Source organism: Trachurus trachurus (assembly GCF_905171665.1).
Source record: "Trachurus trachurus genome assembly, chromosome: 9".
NCBI classification, from domain to species: Eukaryota; Metazoa; Chordata; class Actinopteri; order Carangiformes; family Carangidae; genus Trachurus; species Trachurus trachurus.
This window is the reverse complement of record NC_139895.1, coordinates 32,589,887-32,614,227: the sequence shown is the minus strand read 5'-3', so window position 1 is coordinate 32,614,227 and position 24,341 is coordinate 32,589,887. Positions and strand designations below refer to the sequence as shown.

The 24,341-nt window shown below is 40.3% G+C and overlaps 1 protein-coding gene across 1 annotated transcript; it reads left to right on the top strand.

The window, feature by feature from the left end:
* Positions 1-501: 501 nt before the first annotated feature.
* Positions 502-23,143, top strand: htra4 (HtrA serine peptidase 4; the record flags this gene model as incomplete). The annotated part of the gene is made up of 9 exons (XM_083978236.1): positions 502-934; positions 16,230-16,329; positions 16,411-16,615; positions 19,056-19,250; positions 19,369-19,401; positions 20,188-20,302; positions 20,401-20,458; positions 20,965-21,060; positions 22,978-23,143. The coding sequence occupies 9 exons, from the start codon at positions 502-504 to the stop codon at positions 23,141-23,143; spliced, it is 1,401 nt and encodes a 466-aa protein (XP_083834362.1).
* Positions 23,144-24,341: the final 1,198 nt, after the last annotated feature.

Sequence of the window (24,341 nt, the reverse complement as noted above, 5' to 3'; positions counted from 1 at the left end):
TCACACGCATCCCTTGGCTGCACACACAGAGAGGACTGCCCCTTTATGCCGTTCTCTCTCCTCATTGGATAAAGGTTGTAGGATACAAGGAAAGTTTTCTCCTCGGCTTACAGCAGAGCAGAGTGACTGACAGACCCGCGTTTCAGATCCAACACTCTTAAGTGATTGCTGAAGATATAACTATATATTCTATCAACACAAATATTCTGCTTACTTCTGCTTTAAAGAAAATTATCAACTCAATAACACAACACAAAACATTGTGTCCCTCTCATCATCACAAGCACGGTCTACAGTATAACTTCTCCCATATGAGATGTGATTTATGTGCATCCCATAGTCAGTGACATGGAGGTGGATCCAGTGTCAGCGTGCTGCTACTGGCTCTCATCCATGTCTGCAGGCTATGAAAAAAGAAGGAAGGAGATATGAGATGACTCCATCAGCAGGTACAGAGCCCAACACCCGCACAACGCAGTCCCACCTGCATGACTGAAGACCATGATGAAGTTTGTGGCTCACCTCATCTTCCTCACCTCCGCAGTTCACGCAGGGACGCTGAGAAAAAGAGGACAGACTTGTCCTCGGGTGTGTGATGCTGCTCACTGTCCCGTCGCGCCGCGGGCTTGTTACTACGGCCTGGTGAAGGACGCGTGCGGCTGCTGCATGGTGTGCGCGGCCGGTGAGGGCGAAGCCTGCGGGGAGCGCGGCGGCGCGGACGGCGGCCTGACCTGCGGTGACGGGCTGAGATGTAACTCTGTTGGAGCGGACCGAGGCCTCCACGGCTCCTGTGTGTGCATCTCCTCCGGCCCGGTGTGCGGCAGCGACGGCAGGACTTACCCCAGCATCTGCCGCCTCACAGCCGAGAACAGGAGGGCCGAGCTCGGTGAGACCACCCCGGTCACACTGGTGCAGAGGGGTCGGTGTGACTCAGGTTGGTGACCCTTCTTTCTTTCTTTGTGTTTTTCTCTGACTTTCTTGTGTTTGTTAGTTAGTTTTCTTTCTTTCTTTCTTTCTGTCTTTTTGTGTTTGTTTTCTTTCTGTATTTTCTTTCTTTCTTTCTTTGTTAATATGGATCAATATGTACCCTAGCCTGTGTGTGAACCTCAACAACTCCTGCAATGTTTTGGACAAAATTACATTTTTCTGGTATTTATTTATTTAACCTTTATTTACCCAGGCAAGCAATTAAAGGTGTACAGAAAAGAAAATTGAATTTGAGCCCACTTTGGGTCATAAAATTAATGTGATAACTCATCTTTCAGACGTTGTAGGCCAAACTTTGTGCAAAATTCTATTTTTGAGTAAATCCGGGATGAAAGTGTGTATTTTTTTTTTCGCATTGGATAATGCAGGCGCACGGATTATACGTCAGCCTGTACACGATTCACCAGCCACTGATATTGGATCCGTAATCCGTCATTCAAACGTCTGAGACACGCACACACACACGGAGCTCGGTCTCGCCCCAAGCTTTGAATATCCCGCCCGCTCGATAACGACCAATCAAATTCGTTTTCCTCACTCGGGTAAACTCGTGTTGCAGCTCGTGACAACTCGGCGCGACAAACAGGACAAACGGCCATTTCTGTACACCTTTAAGAACAATTTCTTATTTACAAATGCAGCCTGAACCAAAGAGCAAAGATATGAAAAGTTGAAATAACGTTTTTGTCTTGAAACTTAAGTGATTAAAGAGGAACTATGCAGGATTTTTACCTTTACTATGCTACTTTTTTTTTTTTTTTTTACCTTCAGAGTAATTGTGATGGTTAAATAAATGACTTGTAAATTGTTCCAGGGAGAATGGAGGCTCTCTGCCTTCCACCTCTTGGCTGAAAACCAACCTTGTAAGATCAGAGCCTCCGACCTGGTGGATGACAGATAAGCCTACACAAATATACACATCGCCGTAACAGTATAATGTACGGCTCTGCTTTCTCGCCGGCTAAGTTGTAAACAAATGCACATGGCCGAGAGGAGGGTTAGCAACACGGAGGAAAAGCGACCGGACTTGCATAGTTCCTCTTTAACATGAGTGTGAAAGCCGACCTGGGGTCATGGAGTATGAATAAACAAAACATTTACTTTAATTAGGTCAAACAGCTCTGCACACGTCCCATTACACATACTATCTGGACAGGAGCCATGTGTACAACCCAACACACAGTTGTTCAGGGAAACACTATATGCAAATGGTTGCAAAACGTCATCCACCACTGGACAAATCACATGCAGTGTTTATTTTTGAAGTGAAAATAAGAAAATACATGTCCTAGAATGTGCAGTGATGGTGGCATCATGTAGTACACAATTCAGTACTTTTCGTCCAGTTGGCTCCAACAAGCTTCAGCGAGTATATTTCTTGAAGTAGGTCATTGTGGTTTTTGAGGCTCTGGATCATTGAGTCAGTTTTCCCGTGCCACTGGCTATCACCCAGAGAGGAGTACTTCTGTGTCCTCTCATGCTTAACAGCTGGCAAAGGGAGCTTACTGATTTAGCAGCGTGCCCAAACTTTTACATGTGCAGAATCTATATTTCTCCTTCATTTTTTTTCATGTTTGTGAAAGGAAGGAAGGAAATCTTTATTTGTATTCTCTTTAAAGCAGCAAAACAATTTGGACAAACAGTTAAAATAACAAGATTATAGTCATATAAGATGATTTTAAAAAATCTTACACTGTCATACAATGTTTGTAACACTACATTTACTGCATTTACTACATTCATTTGTGTTATTGCAATGACAGCAATAGTTTATTAAGATGTTATTGTAGTGGTTTTGTATTATTCAGTCTAAATACACTGTTAAGTAGTCCTCAACACTAATTAATGGAAATAATAATACACAGGATTTGTATAGCGCTTTTCTAAACAGCATATTGATATAAAAAAAAATACACACACAAGGTCACATTTATTTATAGAGCACTTTATAAACTATAAGGATTTTTGCATTGATGAACAACTGATTTGTGTGTGCTCTGTACTGGGCATAGTGTAGAATCCTAACGGCTCTTTTTTGAAGTGTGAACAGGGGGTGCATGACACTTTTGTACGTGTTTCCCCACACTTCTGCACAGTATTGCAAATGTGGTGATACTAATGCTGAATATATTACATGGAGTAATCATTTTTTTAGCTTTCCGTAGTACGGACACACTCCTGGCCAACTTGTTTTGCAAGTGTTTTATGTGTGGTCTCCAACTTAACATATCATCGATTACTCCTAAGACTTTGTTCTCACTAACTCTTTCGATATTTACCCCATTCACCTGTATATTTATACTCTTACTGTAGCCTTTTTCCCCAAAAAGTATGAATTTAGTTTTCGCCAGGTTTAGTGATAATTTATTTATGTTAAACCACACGTGTAGTTTAGACATTTCATTATTGACTGTCTCTGCTAGTTGGTTCAAATCATTCCCAGAACAAAAGATATTTGTGTCGTCCGCAAATAATACACATGACACATCAGTTGTAAGTGGTGTTGAGCTGACGGATGATCCACAGTCACACAAGCTGCCGTGACCACAGAGAGGCACTGAGTGGACAGTGAAAGCTACTGTTTATCCTGCCACTGGGTTGCATACTGTTGATTTGTTAGTGGAGCTCGCTGACAGGCAAAAATACTTGGTGTGCTGCCAAAGTACCTCTTGGCAAAAGACGCTGTCATTTGCATTTAAAGCTGTTTCTGCAGAGACAAGTCCATTTATGTAACTTAGTAAACACAGCATCAGTCAGAGAATGCGCTGACTTCTGGACAGCGCTCGCTTATAGAGCAGCAGATTGAGGAGAAACTCTGAGATTTTAGAAAAGCACGCTGTCCTGAAGTGACACGAATGAGTCCACACAGCAGGTTCCATTTGAAGTGAATCCTGGAGACTCTCCAGCTTCTGTGTCAGATTAAAAAAAACCACAAACTAAAACTAGTGGATGGTGCCAGGTACTTTCTTTGTTTTGATGGAGATGTTTGTGCATGCATTTCCTCCATGATCTCAGTGAAATAATGACTCTCAGAAGCGCAATGATGTGCTGCTACTTGTCTGACAAATGAGATGTGTGGTTTAGTGTGTGTCGTCAACATGAAGCATCGTCTTCCTGTTGATGTAGAAGATCTTCAGATTGAAAATGGAAATATCAAATTTCCTGTAGCATCTTTGACAAACACAGGTTTTATATTTAAAGTAGACAAGGAGGATAGGATACAGTGCATGTAAAATTCAAACTGCTCTGTCTCGGCTGAAAAAACAATGTTGATGATAGATAGAGTAGAGCTGATAGAAAATTTAGCTTAGTTCCAGAACTGTAAACGCCATGTGAGCAGACTGTGTGGCAAAACAGTGTTTTCAGTCAAACTACACTGTAAAACAACACATTCAAATAACTTTCAAACTTAGAGAAAACATATACACCACCCATTGATAAAGGCTTGTGGTCACTCAGACAGTTTGAGAAACTCTATCTACTCTTCTCTCTTTTTCTTCACTAAAAAACCCATGCAGATTCATTAAATCCGTATCTGTCGACCTCAGACAGCTTAGAGAGGCAGAGAGGACAAGAAAAGGAGGACAAACTGTGTTGGACAAGAAAAAGGAGGGGATTTTAATTTGTGTCCAGTAATTCGGACAAAAACATTCACATTTACATTTATTTACAAAGTCAAACTCAGTCGACAAAATAAAAGCGCAAATACTGTATCTCTATTGATAAATTAAACGCATCTGCTAAAGTGATTTTCAATTTAGGTTTGCCTTCATAATAAACTAATAAACAGTCTGATTATCCCCTGAACTAATAAACAGTCAACTTTTCATGACCAAAAAGAAAAAGAGAAGTGTTTTGAAAGAGAAAATCAATCTAGAATCTTCATTGATGAATTTTGATCTCCCAGTCTTCAGAGACTCTAGGATTTAAAAGTGCATAAATCCATGTAAAATGGACTGTTGTAAGTCATCAGTTTGGTGATGGGTGTTCAGAGGATAAGACTTTTAAATTGTCTCTCCATGTCTTGTCTTATCTGCTGTCACGTGTTTCCTAGTGATTATGCATAGCCTACCTTATCGTCAGCATCAAGCCAACTTCATGTCAACACATGTGATTGGTGTTTTTGTGATTATCTGATAAGTTTATGAGTTTCTCCAAAACTCATAAACCAGTTGTTTAAAGAGCGTCAGTCTCCATTTTAAATACAAGGAGACCAATAAATTAAAGGGATAGTTCACCCAAAATTCAAATTACACTCATTATCACCCTCATGTCGACTAAGGGCTGGGAGAAGTTTCAGAGTCCTCCGTGGCTTCTCTGAGTTACAGCGGGGCTCTGTGCAGCACTGCATGTCCATATGACGGTTGCGAACGGGGCTCACTTTTCTTCGTCCAAAAAGACACACCAAAAAACATCCAAATACCTCCATAGTGCTCGTCTGTAATGTCCCTCTTGTATTGAAGCCCCAACATGAGAAATTGTTCCGAAAAAAATTAAATAAGTATATGTTTTAAGCTTGTTTGTAGCGGAAGCTCCCAGTGTTGCTCTGCCGGCTTGATGCTGTCGCATGGACGAAATTTTGATTTTAGAAGTGGGGGGGACATATTTTTAATAAAACCCAAACTCTTTCAGTTTCTTACAGTTTTCTAGCAGTTCTTTTAGTTTTCTACTAGGGATGCACAGATACCATAAAACAATGACTGAACAATGACTATGGCTGTGACTATGAACACTAGAACCGCCAACTGCCGTTCATTGGACGACTTTGATTTTCATTTGTGCATAACTTTATTTAAAAAATAAATTGAAGTCCACCAGTCTGTGACTTTTCCTAAAATGATGTTGGGCAGCACCCCGTTTTGTTAAATACAATCAATATTACTCACACAAAAAAATATCGATCATGTTTTCTCATTTTTACCTATAACCGCCACGTTCGTTCATTGGACGACCAGAGAATTCACCGATTTGCGCCGGCATTATTGGGCTTATGCGCTCTCTCTCCCCCTCTCTCTCTCTCTCTGTGTGTGTGTGTGTGTGTGTGTGATTGTGTGTGTGTGTGCGTGCGTGCGTGCGTGTTAATGTGTATCTCTGTGTGTACACGTGCGCAGGCTGCGCAGATGCACACTCACGTCCACACTTCACACACGCACGTCGCAGAAATTATTTTCCAGACTGGACAGACTAGTTGTAGAAGAGGTGTAGCCACATTCAGGGGGGAAATATCAATATGATATCAAAAGAAAACGAAATTCGTTTTATAAAGCCAGTATTTAGGAGCAAACTAGTGTAAAAACAGAGTCGCTGTGCTCTTCATGTAAAGCGCCGACGTGAGCGCACGCGGGGGGGAGGGGGCAATCCTGCGTCGGTATGATGGGCAGCTCCACCTGACATATCAGACAAAGATCACTAAGGACTATGGATGTTGCCGTAAAAGAGAGAGAGAGAGAAAAAAAAAAGGTCGTTTATACGGTGGAAACCTGGCTTTACAGGCGGGGGCGGGGTTCCTACGGTATGGCCCCCACCCCGCCCCCCCTGCCTCGCGGAGGCTGCGGGTTGCAGCCTACTTCATGGCCCAGAGTAGCTGTTAAAAGACTACGGCAAATGTAACACCTATACAGCTCTAATTAACGCTTTATTACAGTTCGTCCAATGAACGACTCATGGCGGTTATAGGTATATAGTGTGCAATGGCGGTGCTAGTGTTAATACAGTGTAACATTGTTTGTGGACGGTAAAAACAGCGGGGGACAAAAACGGCGTTTTGAAAAAGTGGGGGGGACATGTCCCCTGCGTCCCCCCCTAAAATTACGTCCGTGTGCTGTCGGAACTTTACATCTTCTCACTTGGCCCTGTGGGCCGCTGTGTCACAACTGCAGGACACGTAATGATTTTTTCTTTTACTGTGCTTGTCAATGTTTTTGCTTTTTTTCAGGCTGTGTGAAACTTTCTATTAATGCTCCTCTCTCCTCTAAAGCAGAAGTAAGCGGAATGTTTGTGTTAATATAGCCTATAAGTCTTAAATAGTTATATCTTCCGACAGCATTCACTTATATAGAGTGTTTGGTCTGAAACACGGGTCTGTCAGTCACTCTGCTCTGCTGTAAGCCGAGGAGAAAACTTTCCTTGTATCCTACAACCTTTATCCAATGAGGAGAGAGAACGTCATAAAGGGGCGGTCCTCTCTGTGTGTGCAGCCAAGGGATATGGTGACGTAGGGACGAGGGCGGGAACTGCTAACTCCATCAGGAAGTTAGCCAAAACAACCGGATCGCTTACTTCTGCTTTAAGTCTTAAAAATGCCACTTATTTCTGTTGGCGTCACATCCCACTCTGAGTATACCCAATTACCACCAAGCACCAGGGTGTAGCTATCCCAATGCAAGGACTCATTTATCCCCCGTAAAAATTCCAGGAGATGGGGCTCCATATAACTCACTGGGTTGAGCAGGCGCGCCATATGCAGAGGCAGAAGTTTTTCAACATTACCATCATCATCTGTCATAGTCACATAATGCCGTCCATGTATATAAAGAGACACAGGGGTGAAGGATTAAGTCTTAGGTTTACACCTCTTTGTTATTTTACAATCTGATATATGTTGAATAGCTCAAGAGAAAAGCGTTCCACACATCACACTAGCTCTCAGTGAAAGGAGCTCTTAAAACGCCATTAACCTTCACAACACTTTCAATGTCGATCTTATTTTACCATGATGGCAAAACCGAGGAGAAACTATGTTTCAAAGGAGTTCTAAAGGAAATGTTTCTTCTCTTGTTGGAGAGAAATTAGACCAAAGTTTGCACCCAGAGAACTGGAGACTTCCAAGTAGTCTCAAATCAGGAAATGTCATTTATCTGTATCTGATCTGCCAGAGATTCAGTGTGACTGATCAGTAGGTACGACTCACTCTGTCACTGTTCTTAACTTCTTTGCCAACTTGTAAGAGGATTTTATAATCGGCACAAAACAGACTCACTGGCCTCACATAAGTCAGCCCTTGTAGGTAGAATAGTGATCTTCCTCCAGACAAACTGTCTAGCAGGTCGTCTCCTAAACCTAAAGACGATGCTCATTAGTCACACCTCATCCCATTGCAAGTAAAATTCTGACAGTAGGAAATTGACTCAGTCCTCAGTGGCAAAGAGCATTGAGAAAAGAAAAAAAAAATCAGTCGACAGTGTAAGATTACTTAAATCAACTGATTGAGGACATACTTTGAATGCTTGAAAGTGTCCTTAATCTCCTTTTGATCCACTCTGAAACTGATAGATAGATTAAATAGCTTTTGTAATCCATTGAACTTGTGGCAAGAAGTTGAAACATTCTAAAGTGACCAACATATTATAATAAAGGGATAGTTCAACATTTTGGCAAATTGGCCCATTGCCATAATCGCTATAGTCATAGCAGTAGGTTCGTTACCTTTATTTGTCGGTGTAAGCTATTTTTAGAACGGCGGAGTGAAGCGGCAGGCTGCTCAGAGCTATGCTATGGAGGCTAAAGGAATTTCTTGGTTTGGTTTGGTTGGTCAAACTCATCAAATACAAAATCCCAAAACTCCAAAAAGTTGTGACCTGCACATTCACCACGCTATGAGATAATAATGGAACGTTACGAAACGGAGCCGTTTTCGAGGTAAATACAGGGTAAATACAGAGTCTGCTTGCTGAAAAACTGTCCCTGAACGCAACGCGCATCAGCGGTTTTGCATGAATTTACCTCTTAAACGGCTCCGTCTCGTAACATTCCGCTATTATCTCATAGCGTGGTGATTGTGCAGCTCACAACTTGTCCACGACAGCGTTTTGGAGTTGTTGGGTTGTGTATTTGATGAGTTTGATGAGGGAAACCAAGAAATTCCCTTAGCCTCCATAGCATAGCTCTGAGCAGCCTGCTGCTTTGCTCTATCGTTCTAAAAATAGCTTACACCGACAATTAAAGGTAACGAACCTACTGCTATGACTATAGCGATTATGGCAATGGGCCAATTTGCCAAAATGTTGAACTATCCCTTTAACATTGTATTAAAATGCCAATATACTTGCTCATACTCCATTTCCTAAGACATTTCCATTGATAATCCAGTGTTTCCCCTACAACTGTACAAGCCTGGCGGGTTGCCAGGCCAACGAGAGCCCCCGCCAGGTCAAAGAGAAAAAAAAAAAGCCAAAAATAAATGATTTATCCATTCATTCAGAAATCAATAATCATTTCAGTTTAGGAGCCTCTGTGCAGTGCTGTAATGCAACGCGAGTCAACCTCCTTCATTGCCTAGTAACGATACGAGTACCACTGCTGAGAGCATGGGCATATTATGGGATGTTAAAGGTTTGTAGCAAGCTAACTATGGCAGAAAAATATATTCGCAGCTGCCATTCCCACTGTAGGTTGAAAATCACAGGACAGCAGTGTTAAGCTCAAGCATGTGGGAGCCTCCTTTTATATTTAATATATAACATTACACTATCCTATCCTAACCCCTATTAGGGGGGGATAATGGGCCTGAAAGAAATTCTTGAGGAAAAACTGTAATCACATATCACAAAAGCCCGGGGCGTCAAATTTGGGGTCCTGAACACTGTGTGGTGTGATCATGTTTTAAGCAGCTCATATTGATCAACTCACAGGTCTCAAAATGTTCAAATTCATATTCCTCCTTGATTATGCAACAGGTTTTAAATTATTTTTGTATAAATAATCAGTATTACTTCAATAATTAAGGATTAATTCAATCCATCACAGTTTTTAGGTAATCAGTTGGAGCTATCCTCTTCAAACTCAAGCAAACTGGAAAAACATTCCTCACAAATAGAATCTTGACTTCTGTACTAGCTGTACTACAATCTTGCATCTCTTAAAAAAAACATCTTTTGATCCATTAGGATTTAAAGATGCAGTTCTGAAATCACAGAGGAACACATGTAAACATATTTTTTGGGCTGCTTAATACTTCTTAGCAGTGTTATTGATTTGCACCTTGAAACTCTACACCAATTTCCTCCGCATCTCTCCGTCTCATCAGCCACTTAGCTGAATCAACAAACTAAGATCGATTCAGGAAAAAAAAGAAAGAAAAGAAAATCAACTGCAACACATCCCTTCTTCCTTTAGTTAGCTCACAGCCATTATTCCTCCGACCATCAGGAGGAGATGAATCGGAAATCGCTTCAGTCATTTTCTTGCACCTTTGCTTTATCCTCTTTGGTGTTGTCCCTTTGGCCTCTTTTTTTGGGTTTCCTCTTTGCACTTTGCAGACAGTTTCATCATTCCTAATTCCTATACTGAAAGTTATTAACTAATCAATGTTTATTTCCTCTTGCTTCTGCCCTACAATGACAGACTCCCCATGCTGCTGTTAAGTCTGTGTGTTCACTCTGAGCAGGCTGGGCCTCAGGCTCTCATGTCTTTCCCGGACAGCTGGTAATAGGTTGCCTCTCTCACCAAAACCCAAACATTGCTTCTGTCACTGCAAAAGTAGCACAGCAAATATCAGCTTTACATTTTATAGCTACATTCAGATTATCATTATCCTTTGATCATGTACACTTGTCAACCCAACATGCGCCAGTTTGGCAAGCTCATGGAGGCGTTTTGATCGCTGACATCAGTGGTACCGCATAGAATTAGAGGGATTTTTTTATGATTTACAAATGTAAGAAAAAAATATATGAGTATTTCTTGGAAGTATTCCAGATTGTCAATCAAATCAAAAAACATTACAACTATGTTAAAGGGGAACTATGTAAGTCTGGTCGCTTTGTGTATTTTTCAACGAAACCATCAATAAATTAATCCATGAAGCGGTGAATAACATTATTTGTCATATACGCGTTACAATATGTATATTTGTGTAGTCTTATCTGTCATATACAAGAGATTATGGGTTACGGGGCGCGTTTGTGTTGGTTTTCAGCCAAGAGACGCTAGGTGGAAGGCAGAGAGCCTCCATTCTCCCTGGAACTATAGTTACAAGTCATTGATTTAACCAGCACTATACTCTGAAGCTGTTTAATTAAGGTAAAAATGTAGCATACTTTACATGAAAATCCTGCATAGTTCCTCTTTAATGCAATTAACAATCCAACCTGGACAACCATTCAGAACAACCTTCAAATATATCTCCTTAAACTGTGCCCCTATGGCAGCAGGTGCACCAGACCTTGGTTGTCACGGTTCTAAAAGGCTACTTGGTTAGGATTAGGAAAAGACTGTGAATTGGGTTGAGGTAGGTATTTCCTTAACATTATTGATGTGTGTCAAACAGTTGGATAGTAGAAAAAGAAAATTAGATTTTGACTTTCATATTTAACCTCGCTTATACTGTAGTAATGACAGTCAGACATCACGTGACCCCTGTGTGTTTCTATGAACAGTGAGAAACTGTGAGTTACCAGTGAAAGATATACAAAAATTCCATGAAATCGGTAACTTTTCAACTTTGAAAAGTTAAAATTTAAACTATATTTAATTGCTGTTTTTTAAGTAGCCAGGAATCAAAGAAAGTTTAAAAAGACAAGAAATGATGTTGTGCCATCTCAGCCTGTGAAATTCCATATTTTATTACAGTTTTAATGTTTTCCTAATCTTGTCAACCCTGTTACCGACATAAACTTTACAATATACAGTATTTCTAATTAGAGTTTATTGAGAATTTTTTTCTATATATAGTCTATATAGTTTTAATTATAATGGTAACAGTTGAAATACCATTTTTTTAAAACATTTTTATCAAATTAATGACAACAACAGGGTTGAAGTTATGGTAACAGGGTTGACAAGAGTAATAGATGACAGGACACACATTCTATTGTCTACACTGCAAAGGTAACAGGGTTGACAGTAACAGGGTTGACTATTTCAAGCTAATTTGCCCATTGCTAGCTGAAATAAATGCTAGCTAAAGGGCAAGCTATGTGCTTTGAAAGGTAATTACCTGTAGATATTGATTATATTATGAGAAATAGAAAATTGTTTAGATTTATATGTTAAAAAGTGGTAACAGGGTTGACGTTGTATGCTTGTCCCCCCCTGTCCAACCTTGAAAAAACATCAAAAATAGCACATAAGAGATGAGAGAAAGCTACTTGTTACTGAGCTGTTAGCATCCTGGGTAAGAGATGATGCAAACTCCTGTCAACCATGTCAAATCTGGGATGTACCATTGTTTTTTTTAGGGTTTTTTGGTTAGGGTAACAGGGTTGACATAAAATCAGGGGACACCGATAAATTGGTAAATATTTATAATAATTAATATATATTATTACCAAAAACACTGTTTTACAATAAGATCATACTTATAACAATATGTAAATGTGAACGTTTTAACATTTTGCCAACATTTTACATATAAAAAGTCCTGTTGACGTACAACAACAACAGTGAGGGACAGGCCAAAAACCTCACCCTCATCAGCATAAAAGTCATTTTAATTATTTAAAATTATATTTAATTGACTTTAATTTGATGTTATAGTAAGGAGAGAAGACATGGTAATGTTATATTTTTAAATTACATATTCATTTGTTGTTATCATAATTTTATGACTGATTACTTCTTGGGGACGCAAAAGTTACCGATTTCATGGAATGACCCTTTAACATTTTCAGTGAGAAGTCACACCTAACCACCAACACATGAGGGAGAGGTGTTTCTTCTGTAAACCAGAGTTCCGACCTCTTTGACCTTCTCATTTTTGTGATGAGAGGTGCAACGGAATCAAGACAAGACAGTACTGAAATGCTTCTAAGTCATTGATATCATTTTCAATAGGGTCTGTGGCTGCAGTTAAAGCAGCCAGGGCCACTAGTAATCACTCAGTTAGATTTGATGGGCCAGTGTGTGTAGCAGTTAATGCGTCAGCAGCATCATTGCAAGGACAGGCTAGTACTGCTTTAAATCTCAGAAGGTTGTGATGTGACATAATGGATGTGATAGGGCAGGAAGCAGGTCGAGTGTATTACCACAAATGAAACCAGTAGAATGAAACAAGTATCATTTAATTTATTTTTTTATTTTACCTTTATTTTACCAGGCAGATTGCTTGAGATAAAAAAAAATCTCTTTTACAATGGCAGACAGACTTTACCTAAAGGCTCAATGTCTCCCATAATTAGTGTTTTGTCAGGTTGAGGATCATTGTCAAACACAAATTTGTGGTACAGAGACAGAGACTGGGGTCTGTTGTCCTGGACAAAACAATTAATAGCTCATGGAGATGGTTGTAAAAACAAGAGCCTTGAAAGGATGAGCATGGAGACTGTTGTGTAAGGAAAACCAATCCCATAGTCGGTCTGTGCAGAATCTGATGTTACCCAGGCGACACCTAGTGGTCATTGTAATAACGGCAGCAGCACAGGTAGAAATACAGTGATGCAGTACAAAGACTGTTTGATTTCTGTATGAAAGTTCCACTTAAATCTTCAATAAAGATAACCATGTGATTAGAATAATAACCATGACAACAAAGATCAATGTTGAAGCAGATGTCACTTGTAACCAATTTTTTTTTTTTCATCTTCCACAGCAACAACTTGTATTTCTCAGTACAGTGGTGTGTTTATTATGACAACCATGACAACTGAGGTCTGGTATGCATATTGATTTAGTGTGCTTTTACAAGAGACACTCCTTTGGATCATATCAAAGGTCAGGTTGGAGGCCTTTTGCTAAAGAGACCCCGAGGAGTTTGCTTTTGGTTATAAAAGAGTCTCATATTAATGTGGATGAATCTACGTTACCCGTTAATGGGTCTATTTTCGATAAATATATTGTTTTGTCTTTATACTTATTTTCATATTATTTAGTGGTAAACTCGCCCAGCATTTCCAAGTTTCGGTTTTGCGGACACTGTCCGGCGGGTCATGGGAATAATGCCGCCGGATCTGATCGTCTTTGAACCTCCAACTTTCATTGTTGATTTGAAAACATTCTTGTCAAATGTTTTCGCTTTCGTCTGTCTTGCGCCGGTCCAAGAATTTCACCATGTGCGCAAGTTCATGGGAAATGTAGTGTGAAAACACCTTGCTTTCCAAAACTCCTCGTAGTGCCTTTAAGTCATATTTACAGAAAGAGACAAATGTTCACTTTTACTTACAAAAGACAAAAAGTATTGAAGTACGTATATCCAGTTTGAATGTTAAATTGAAATAGCCTTGTCTCTGAAGGCAACATCACTAGCATGAGCTACAGGACAGTGGTATACTTCAGTGGAGAGGCTTTGTTTAACGGTAAAAAGCATTTAGTTGAGTCATGTATGGGCCAGTCATCTCCAGATTTATCCAGAAGGTGTTGGTTGATACATGATGACATTGGTTGTCATAGTTGGTTATAGTTTTCAGTAGGTTTAACATACTGTAAATTCTCAAATAGAAGCCTGGGCTTTTATTTGCTTCAACTGCCGAATTGACCCATCTTATATTAGAGACAGACTTATATGGGACAGCCTTTTATTTAAAGGGATAGTTAAACATTTTTGGCTAATTGGCCCATTGCCATAATCCCTATAGTCATAGCAGTAGGTTGTGTAATTGTCGGTGCAAGGTATTTCTAGAGCCACGAGCTACTCAGAGCTATGCTACGGATCCTCATGGGATTTCTTGGTTTCCCTCATCAAACTCATGAAATACACAGTCCAACAACTCCAAAACGCTATGGACAAGTTGTGACCTGCACATTCACCACGCTATAGAGATAATGACGGATCATTACAACACCAGTTTTTTTGGCCACGCTGTGAGTCCGGCTTCAACACCTGCAGTGCCAATTTAGCAAAAAATTTAACAGCTTAGAAACTGCTGAAACCAGCAATGGTGGGCTTTGAGAGGTTTTGTTCATTCACAAGAACTTGCAGAAAGTAGAAATAGAGCTAGGCTTCTTATTAAGACTGTCTTTTATCTGCTCAAACCTGTAGACAGACCTGGCCAGTACAGGACACCAGAGTCTGTTTGAGACTCAGTTCTCATTTGAGAATTTACGGTTACACTCACAAAGAAGAATAGTCTGGAGTGAATTAAGTTATCACACGGTGAAGATTAGTAACATTTTGAGAGTGGATATTAAGAAGAATGAAGAGATTAAACAGAAGGGAGTGGGCGGAGGAGCAGGAAGCAGCTGTCAGTCTGATGGACCAGCACCAGCAGCTCCAAGGATCTGAGGGACAGTGTCTGGGACATATGCTGGGGAGCTGATTAGGAGACTGAGAACAGATGTGCAGGTGGGAGTAATTGCTGAAGATGGGAAACTCTTGAGGACAACTGCAGGGCAGAGAGGCTGTGAAAAGACAGGGAGGGGTAATGACTGGCAACCTGGCAACAGGAAAATGGTGTTAATAAACTGACTCAGCATTACAGAGTTTAAAATCATTGCAGCCAAGCCAGAGATGTCTTCTTTTTATAGTCCACACACACTGTAGCCTAATTTTCCCTGAAAAAAACCTAACCCTCCGCGATGTAGAATGTGTTTAGAGAAACACACATTTCAGGACCGCTGATTTGTATCATCAAAACAGACAAATGTAAACACAGAAGGCTGAAAATCACTGGACATTATTATACAAATCAACAGTGTAAAGTTGAGCTGTAGATGTATGCAGTAGTTAATTATTGCATACTGTACCTATCACTCCTATTGTTTCTGATGTAGCTACAGGTGCATTAGAATATCTTGGGAGAGTTTATTAAGGCCTATGTCACTAATTCAATTCAAAAAGTGAAACTAATAGACATTATATCATTACACACTGAATGAAACATCCCGTGTCTTTATTTATTCAATGTATTTTAATAGTAATAATTATGGCTAACATTCAGTGAAGACCTAAAATTCAGTGTCTCCAAAACTAAAATACTATTGCAAAGGAGCAAATTTCTTTGTTTCAATGTTGGCCTTCTGAAAACTATGTCCATCTATATGCACTCAATACTTGGTTGGGGTTGAACTACTGGAAATTGACTTTTCCGTGATATTATAATGTAATTATTTGTTAATGGTGAGAGCATTATCATTGTTACCATGGTTTTGAGTTTGCCTATAATTATACTGATAGAAGAGAGGTTAGCTCACTCTCCTCAGTCAAACCTCTGGTGTTCCATGATTGTATACTGTTCTGTGGCAATAGGCTACTCACATTTTGAGGCATTTCGGGGAGGACGTTTTGCAACACATCCGTGAAGTTGCACTGCTAGTGTATCTAATTGTGTGAGGTATGTTTATCTCTCATATTGAATATTTTATCGTCACAGGAAGGCAACATCCAGGAAGTATGCGCTACAGGTTCAACTTCATTGCAGATGTAGTAGATAAGATCATGCCATCGGTGGTGCATCTGGAGCTTTTCCAAAGGTAGGACCACCTGACGAAGCAACATTTACAGGCTCATGCTCCTGCAGGTGCAGTCACGATTTACCCTTTCCTCTTGCCCAGAATGCCATTTTCCAACGAGGAGGTGTCTGTGTCGAGTGGCTCTGGGTTTGTAGTGTCGGGTGACGGCTGGATCATCACCAACGCGCACGTGCTCGCTAACAAGCAGAGGATAAAGGTGGAGCTGAGAAGTGGTTTGCAGTACGACGCCACAGTTAAGGACATGGACCAGAAGATGGACATCGCTCTCATCAAGATCGAACCAGATGTGAGTGCTCATTGTTTTCCCAATGGTGATTGCAGGTGATCAAAGACCATAGGCATTTATTGCTGTTCTTTTTTTTCAACATTGTCTTTATTGTATTTTTTTTTAACATAACAGCCCTCGAGCTGAATAATGCCACAGGGTACAAAAATATGAACATAAATACCAAATCAGCCCATACCTCCCTCCCTCCCTTTAGGTACAACCACTAATTCCTACAGAATATAATCATGTACCTTTTTCACAAATGAATAAAACACAAAACGAACCAGTATATAATATTATTCAAACAAAAAACAAAAAAGCACAATTACAGCAGCTTAAGACAAGATTAATGAAATGAGGGAATGTGTATCCATTAAGTTACATTAAATGAGCAGACTAAAACAAAAACACCAAAAAAGCGGGTAAACTGCCACAACAATAACCATACTGTATGACACATCTGACTCACATACAACCTTGCAAGTGCTGCTCTGAATAAAACATGTCACAGCAAACAGCCAGCTGCTTTGCACGGCAGAGGGAACCATTTTGGTGAGACTCCACTCAGCATGAAGTGCAATTAACATTCTTTAGTACTGATTTGAAAACAAGAATAGTTTAAGATCACACAGACCTGCTTCAGACTGGAGGGGAATCTCTGTGTGTGACTGATCCAGAGGGGAAGGGCTCTGTCTTTTAACTACCAAGACCTGTTGACAGCTGTACAATGTTATATCTCTCTATATTACATTCCTTGTAGAAGGAGTTGTAAAACTTACCCTAAGAGCCATATTTGTTGTGACACAAGGCTCCATGCCCCAGGAATTGTAGCTATAAATTCAGCAGAGCACATTACGAAACGCCCGAAAGATAAATGGCATCAGCCTGGAATTAGAGGAGGCAGGCTGAGACAAGCTGAGGCTTAGTTGGGTTTGCTTTATACTCATCATATCCCCCACATTTATGTCACATAAGGTTAGAAGCTCATGACAGAAACAGGTATTTTAAGGGCGTGACCTCACTCACATGCTGCGGGCAAACATTCATACAGAACACCTGTTGGTACCAGTTGCACATAAACTAGGATTTTATGGGACTAATCAAGAGCAATTTATTGACTTTAATTATTTTTTTTAAAGATGTGCACTGACTATTATTAATAACTAAAGACGTATTTGAAATTATGCAAGATTCAGGAAAATTGCTCACATAGTGATGTTTTTATTGATGTAATAAACCGTGCACCTGGGCCACACACCAAGGTACGGGTGAATGTAACTGATAGTGTGAAGTGCTTTGAATGGTCCTAGAGTTTAGAAAAGCGCTATGTAAGTGTAAGTCCATTTACCATTTATATACCATAAAAAAGATCAGAAATGCAAAATGAAAGTGCTGATATTTTGACGATAAAGTAAAATGTGGTAGACTTTTAGAAGAAGATTGTATCACATGAAAAAAAAAAGTTGGGAAGAAATCCTAAAGGCAGCTCCTTGTGTAAATCACTGTCAAAGAGGTTAAGGTGGTGAGAAAAAAGAAGAAAAAAACCCCATCAGGGGTTCACTTGGTGATAGGCTGCTTGTCAAGAAAACACTGACAACTTTACAAAACAGGTCAAGGTCCTCCTTTTTTTTTTTTTTTTCAGGATGTTCATCTGGTCAATTTTCTCAGTTGTCGTAGTGATGGTTGCTGTAATTGATTTCATTCCGGCTGAAAAGTTAAGAATTAATTTACTGGGAGACATTACAGGGCTCAGAAATACCGCACACCCAGGTACAGTTTTAATTCCTCAGCCATTCAGGAGCTGAATTCTTGCCCCCCAAGTCCCTGTCCTCCCCCACCCACAACACAGCAACCATAAAGCCACGGACTGTGATGCAATGCATGTGCAATAAACCCTACACACTTTAATCCTTTTACAGCACTTATGTTTACATATATTTTTTATCCTTTTTACAATATTCTAGTTTAATGTGAGTGTGGAGTGAATTTCGTTTTTATGAGAGACAGGATTGACAATAAAGCCATCCTGATTCTGATTCTGGCATTCATGGCCCTTGACAAGGTCAAACTTTTTTTTTTGAGCTTTCACTATATCACATGGTCTTCTTCAACAGAATGAACAATAATAAATTATATTCATTTTCAGCATTTCGTCAGACAACATCAGTTATTTTCAAGAAGACAGTTGAAAATAATTTCTACTGTATATCACATGGACACATGGAGAGGAACCCTCATTGTGGGAATATCATTAAACTGTTATTAACTACAGTGCTATTTAAAACTCAAGGAATAAGAAAACTGCATCCATGGTAACAGCTCTGTGAAACTGAGCTTTTCTTTAAGAAGCCCACAGGAATTCACTGTGGGGTGGCTCAGCCGAGGAAACAGACATGGACATTATTTCCCGCAGCATGTGTTAATATTTCTCCTTCCTCTCTCGCTGCCCTGGGTGCAGTCTCCCCTGCCCGAGCTGCGTCTCGGCCAGTCCTCAGACCTGCGTCCCGGTGAGTTTGTGGTGGCGGTGGGAAGTCCTTTCTCCCTGCAGAGCACCGTCACCACCGGCATCATCAGCACGGTGCAGCGCAACGGCCAGGAGCTGGGCTTCGAGGACTCTCAGATGGACTACATCCAAACTGATGCCATGATTAATGTCAGTGACGAAAAAAGAAAAAAAAAACATCTGATCTATTCTGACAGTTTTCTATTGTTCTGTTTGTTTCACTTTCACAATGATTTAGAAAATGTTTGTGTTTTTTGTTGATTCACAGTACGGCAACTCTGGTGGACCGCTTGTCAATCTGGTAATTATTTATATTTATAGTGCTGTCTCATGTGTAAAGGATTAACATATGCCATCTGATTTTTTGTTTTGCTTTCTGCTGAGGGCGATCTGTCTTGTTTTATTTATGTCAGTGAGTACTAAGGTCATGATTTTGTTGTCATTAAATACTCAAAATCTCTAGTCTGCACCCTAAGGCCCAGGTTTAATGTTCTCTCATATTTTAACACAATAGTTCTCAAAGTGTTTTTTTTTAATTTTTTCTTAGAAATGTAACCACTTTTTCTAGAATTTAAAACTATTTTTTGGATAAATTTTTCCCTTTTTTTCCTAGAAAATATTTAACTTTTTTTTTTAGAAATCTTACCACTTTTTTTTCCAGAAAATTCCCTACAATATTTCCAAAAATTCACACCATTGGCCACAATTTGAACGTAGTGACTGAAAAATAAATGTTCTTCAGTCTCAGAACAAATATTTGTGTATTTCTGGTTTTTGCTTCGAAATTTTGTCCAATAGGGGTCCGTGGTCCTTAGTGTAAAAAATAAACAGGTTTTAGGGCATTACTTTGGGGGACTTTGCATGGTTAATGATGAAAACATCACTTTATACAGGTTGCTGCCTCCAGCTTCAGTTAAGTCGCTACTATAACCATGATGTGAACAAGGCTTAGGCTTAGAGTTAGCAGAGACAGACAGACACATTAAAGTATTTCTGCTGTCCTGTTGCAGCCTGTAGTGAAGGTATGAAATCAATGAAACTCCTCTCATCACGTCTCATGACGGTCCTTTCATTCTGTGTTCAACAGGATGGAGATGTAATAGGCATAAACACTCTGAAAGTGGCGGCAGGGATCTCATTTGCTATTCCTGCAGACAAAGTTCACCAGTTCCTCGCTGAATCCCACAGCAGACATGTTTATGGTGAGCAGGATCTGATTTAGGTTGCATTACTTAATAATCTTAACAATAATATCTTCCTCAGTCAGTTCTTTATTAACTTCCTTGTTTGTTTTCTTTAGGAAATTCTCAGCAAAAAAAGAAATACATAGGTGTGCGTATGATGGAGCTCTCACCAACGTAAGTAATTATCACATTTTCGAATAAATAAGAAATATCCACAGTATAAGCTGAAAATAGCACATGTTCATCTCTCTGAACGTTTTCTGTGAATAAGAAGTTTAGAGACACTTTGCACAAGATATACAGTATGTAGGTTAATCATTTAAATTAAATTACACATCTCAGTTGTACAGTTACACGTGTGTTGTATGTGCTGTATAATATTTTATGTACCTTGTTGTTTATTGATTGTTTATTATCACACAGTGCCTTTAATACAATATGCTGTGATGCCTTATAGAATTTTACTGCATTCGGAAATTATTTAAGATAAGAAAAGATATAAGATATATATATATATATATATATATATATATATATATATATATATATATATATATATATATATATATATATATATTATAATGAAACAAAACACAATATTGTATACAATATGACTATTCAGTTGGCTGTCATGTGGATTTTGTCTTTTCTGCTTTCTCTTATGTCCACTGCTTGTCCAGTGTGATCCAGGATCTCAGGGAGCGGGTGGATGAATTTCCAGACGTGAGCTCAGGGGTTTATGTTTACGAGGTTATACCTGATCGACCTGCATCCAGGTGAGTTACAGTCTCTAATTCTCTGAGTAGCAGGGTGACATACTGTATAACATTATGTTGGCTGATCTGTTTTTCATTTATATGGTTGATTGTGGGAGGCACAGTCTACCTTCATCTTAATTGATTCTAAGAATAAGCCGGTGCATATTCTCATTTGCCCAGGTCATAGTATTTCAAAGGAGGTTAAATCGAAAGCAACTGGACTTAGTTATTTGTCTAGGAAGACGTTTCACCTCTCATCCAAGAGGCTTCATCAGTTCATGTACGCATCTGACCAGGCTGGGACTGGTCCAACTGCTGCTGCTGCTGCTGCTGCTATTTCCTGCTCTGCTGCCTTGCTGCTGCCTTGCTGCTGCTTCTGTATACATCTTGCTGCTGCTGCTGCTGCCGCCCATGAGGTTTTGCAAACCCACCACCTCCCCAGCATCTACCAGTGGGCTCTGTCTCTATGATCCCCTGGGGGGTCTGCTTCATTCCCTGTAATGTCTGGCAAACCAGATCATTCAGGGAACGAATAACTGAGACGAAGCCTGATGCCAAACCTGTTGCAACCATGCTCAAGAATATGCTACTATAACTATGCTTTGCTTCAGCTTGCAATGCTTATACTCAATATTATTTGTTCTCATTTCAGAGTTGTCTGACTGAACTTCACATTAACAGAAATTTTGACCAGAGGTTCCAAAACTTATGCATGTATGTGACCCTATGATAGACTGGCAAACTGTACAGGGTGTATCCATTTTCTAGGATTGGCTCCAGCCCTACATGGATAATGAACGGAACAGATGGATGAACAACTCCACTGTTTGGTTCACTCTCACTGTATTCAACAACAGAGCAATAGGCTCAGTCTATCTCAGCATGTAGCACCTGTCCCGTGCCAAACAGCAGCCAGACAGAGATACTGTAGTTCTTGTGCTGTAGTTAAAATATACAACATAATTACATCAGTGCTGATCCACTGGAAAGCAACTGTCCACAAGTCTTTTGGTGCAGCTAACAGCCAAGTAGTAGGCTGAAAACACAGTAGTAAGTAAGCAAACTGTTAGTGAACCATCCACTGTTGCACATCTAGCAGACAAGAAGTTACATTATCATTCACTGTAGTTGGGATCTTGTTTTTGGAAGAGGATCAGTCAGGTGATCATTATTTATGGGTTCATTGCTCAGGGCAACAGTTTTCACATCACATATTAGTCTCTGGATCAGTCAGTAATACAAATCCATGATACATGCAGGTTTAATATTTTATATATTTAGTTTTGAACCATTTTATTCCCAATTAGCTTTTTTGTAGTGTTACTGGAGATGTAACTTGGACGATGTGCACAGAGAACTTGTTGAGGCACCAGGTTTTGTTTGTACCTGTGCAGTTAGTGAGCTGGTATTTGGAGGCCTCTGGATATTTTCCAAGGTGTGGAATCAGAGCATCCCTGCAGTTCTCAAGGCTGTGCTGTGGCTGCTCATGGTAACTGTGCCTCCCAAAGTCAAAGGTGAAACCCCAACAAATAAATGCATAAAAAAGAAATCTTAAGATTATAAATAGTCCAGGAAACACTTCCTGTGACACTGAAGCCTAGAGCTTTGGTGTGACGGTGTAGCAGTCCATTCATGCTGGATTGTCTGCTATAGAACTCTTCACTATTGTCTGAGTGTCATTTTTAACTTAAATCCACAGTCTTGCATGCATTGCCAATCATTTTAGCCTAAAACCATCAGTAAGAGCAATTACCTCAAATGTAAATGCCAAGCAGTGTGGAGCATTATAAAGCCATCACCCCCACCCCACTGCCTGTTTGACTCTTAAGCGGGAACCTGATACAGGAACAGGCATGTCTAAAGGTCATTGTTGTTTTGCATAGAGTGTGGCTGTCTGTGTGATGCAGCTACGGTGTTGTTTTACTCTCTCTGCAGAGCCGGCATGATCAACCACGACGTCATCGTGGGCATCAACGGACGGCCCGTTCACAAGATGCAGGAAGTGAGCCAGGCCGTACAGAGCAGCGCCGTGCTTTCACTGATGGTGAGACGGCAGGACAGGGACGTTACGCTAACTGTCACCCCCGAGGAGACGGACTGAAATCAATGGCTCTAAATGTCAAAACGAAATTTAAAAAAAGAGTGAACTTTATCATACTTTGCCACCGGACTGGTAAAAACACCTGTGGAACGGGGCCACGAGTTCTAAAGAGACTTACAACAGGAAGTGTCTCAGTGATGTCAAACACTGAAGTGGTATAAGGAAGAGCTTCATCAAAGGTCAAGATACAGGACACTCGCTGACTAAGGCCACCGCCCCAGTGATCACATACCACGGCCATATTAGGATGTCCTCTGGCTGTGTCCCAAATCACTCACTCATTCACTACTCCCTACTCACTATAGGGAATTCTATATAGAGGACTATAAAGTGAGCTCACCAGTAAAATGAAAAAAAAACCACTTTCGGACACTACTCTGCAGTTCAGTTAAAGCAGAAGTAAGCAATCCGGTCGTTTTGGCTAACTTCTTGTCAGCCGATGGAGTTAGCAGGCCCCCCCTCGTCATGGATCTATTGGTCCTCGTCCCTACGTCACCACATTCACGCGCATCCCTTGGCTGCACACACAGAGAGGACTGCCCCTTTATACCGTTCTCTCTCCTCATTGGATAAAGGTTGTAGGATACAAGGAAAGTTTTCTCCTCGGCTTACAGCAGAGCAGAGTGACTAACAGACCCGTGTTTCGGACCAAACACTCTATGTAAGTGATTGCTGTCGGAAGATATAACTATTTAAGACTTACACAAACATGCATTACTGTGCGTTCACACCAAAAACTTCCAAAGCTTCCAAAACGCCAGAAGTTTCGGAAGCTGTCTTGTCTGAAGCACATCCTCGGGCAACTTTGTCTCTTTGGAAGCTTTTGATTTGAACGCACAGTTAGTTGTAGCTACACTACTTATCACACTACATTGTGGGATACTACGGCTGTGTCCGAAATCACTCACTACTCACTGTAGAATGTAGAATGTTGATTATTGTTGTCCATTTTATAGTGCACTCATTGTATCCCACAATTCACAGCGAGTGGGTAGCTAGTGGGTATCCGATGGTCACTAACCAAAGCAAGATATCCCATCATGCATTGCGGTCATGGATCGCGGTTACGATTGCGATAGGCATTGATCCGGACCATTTTAATTACGCAACGTAATAATTAACTGTGCGGCGGAGTAGTGTCCGGTTTTTTCATTTGACCTTTGAGTTCATTGTATGTGCGGCGGCCTGGGAAAACTCA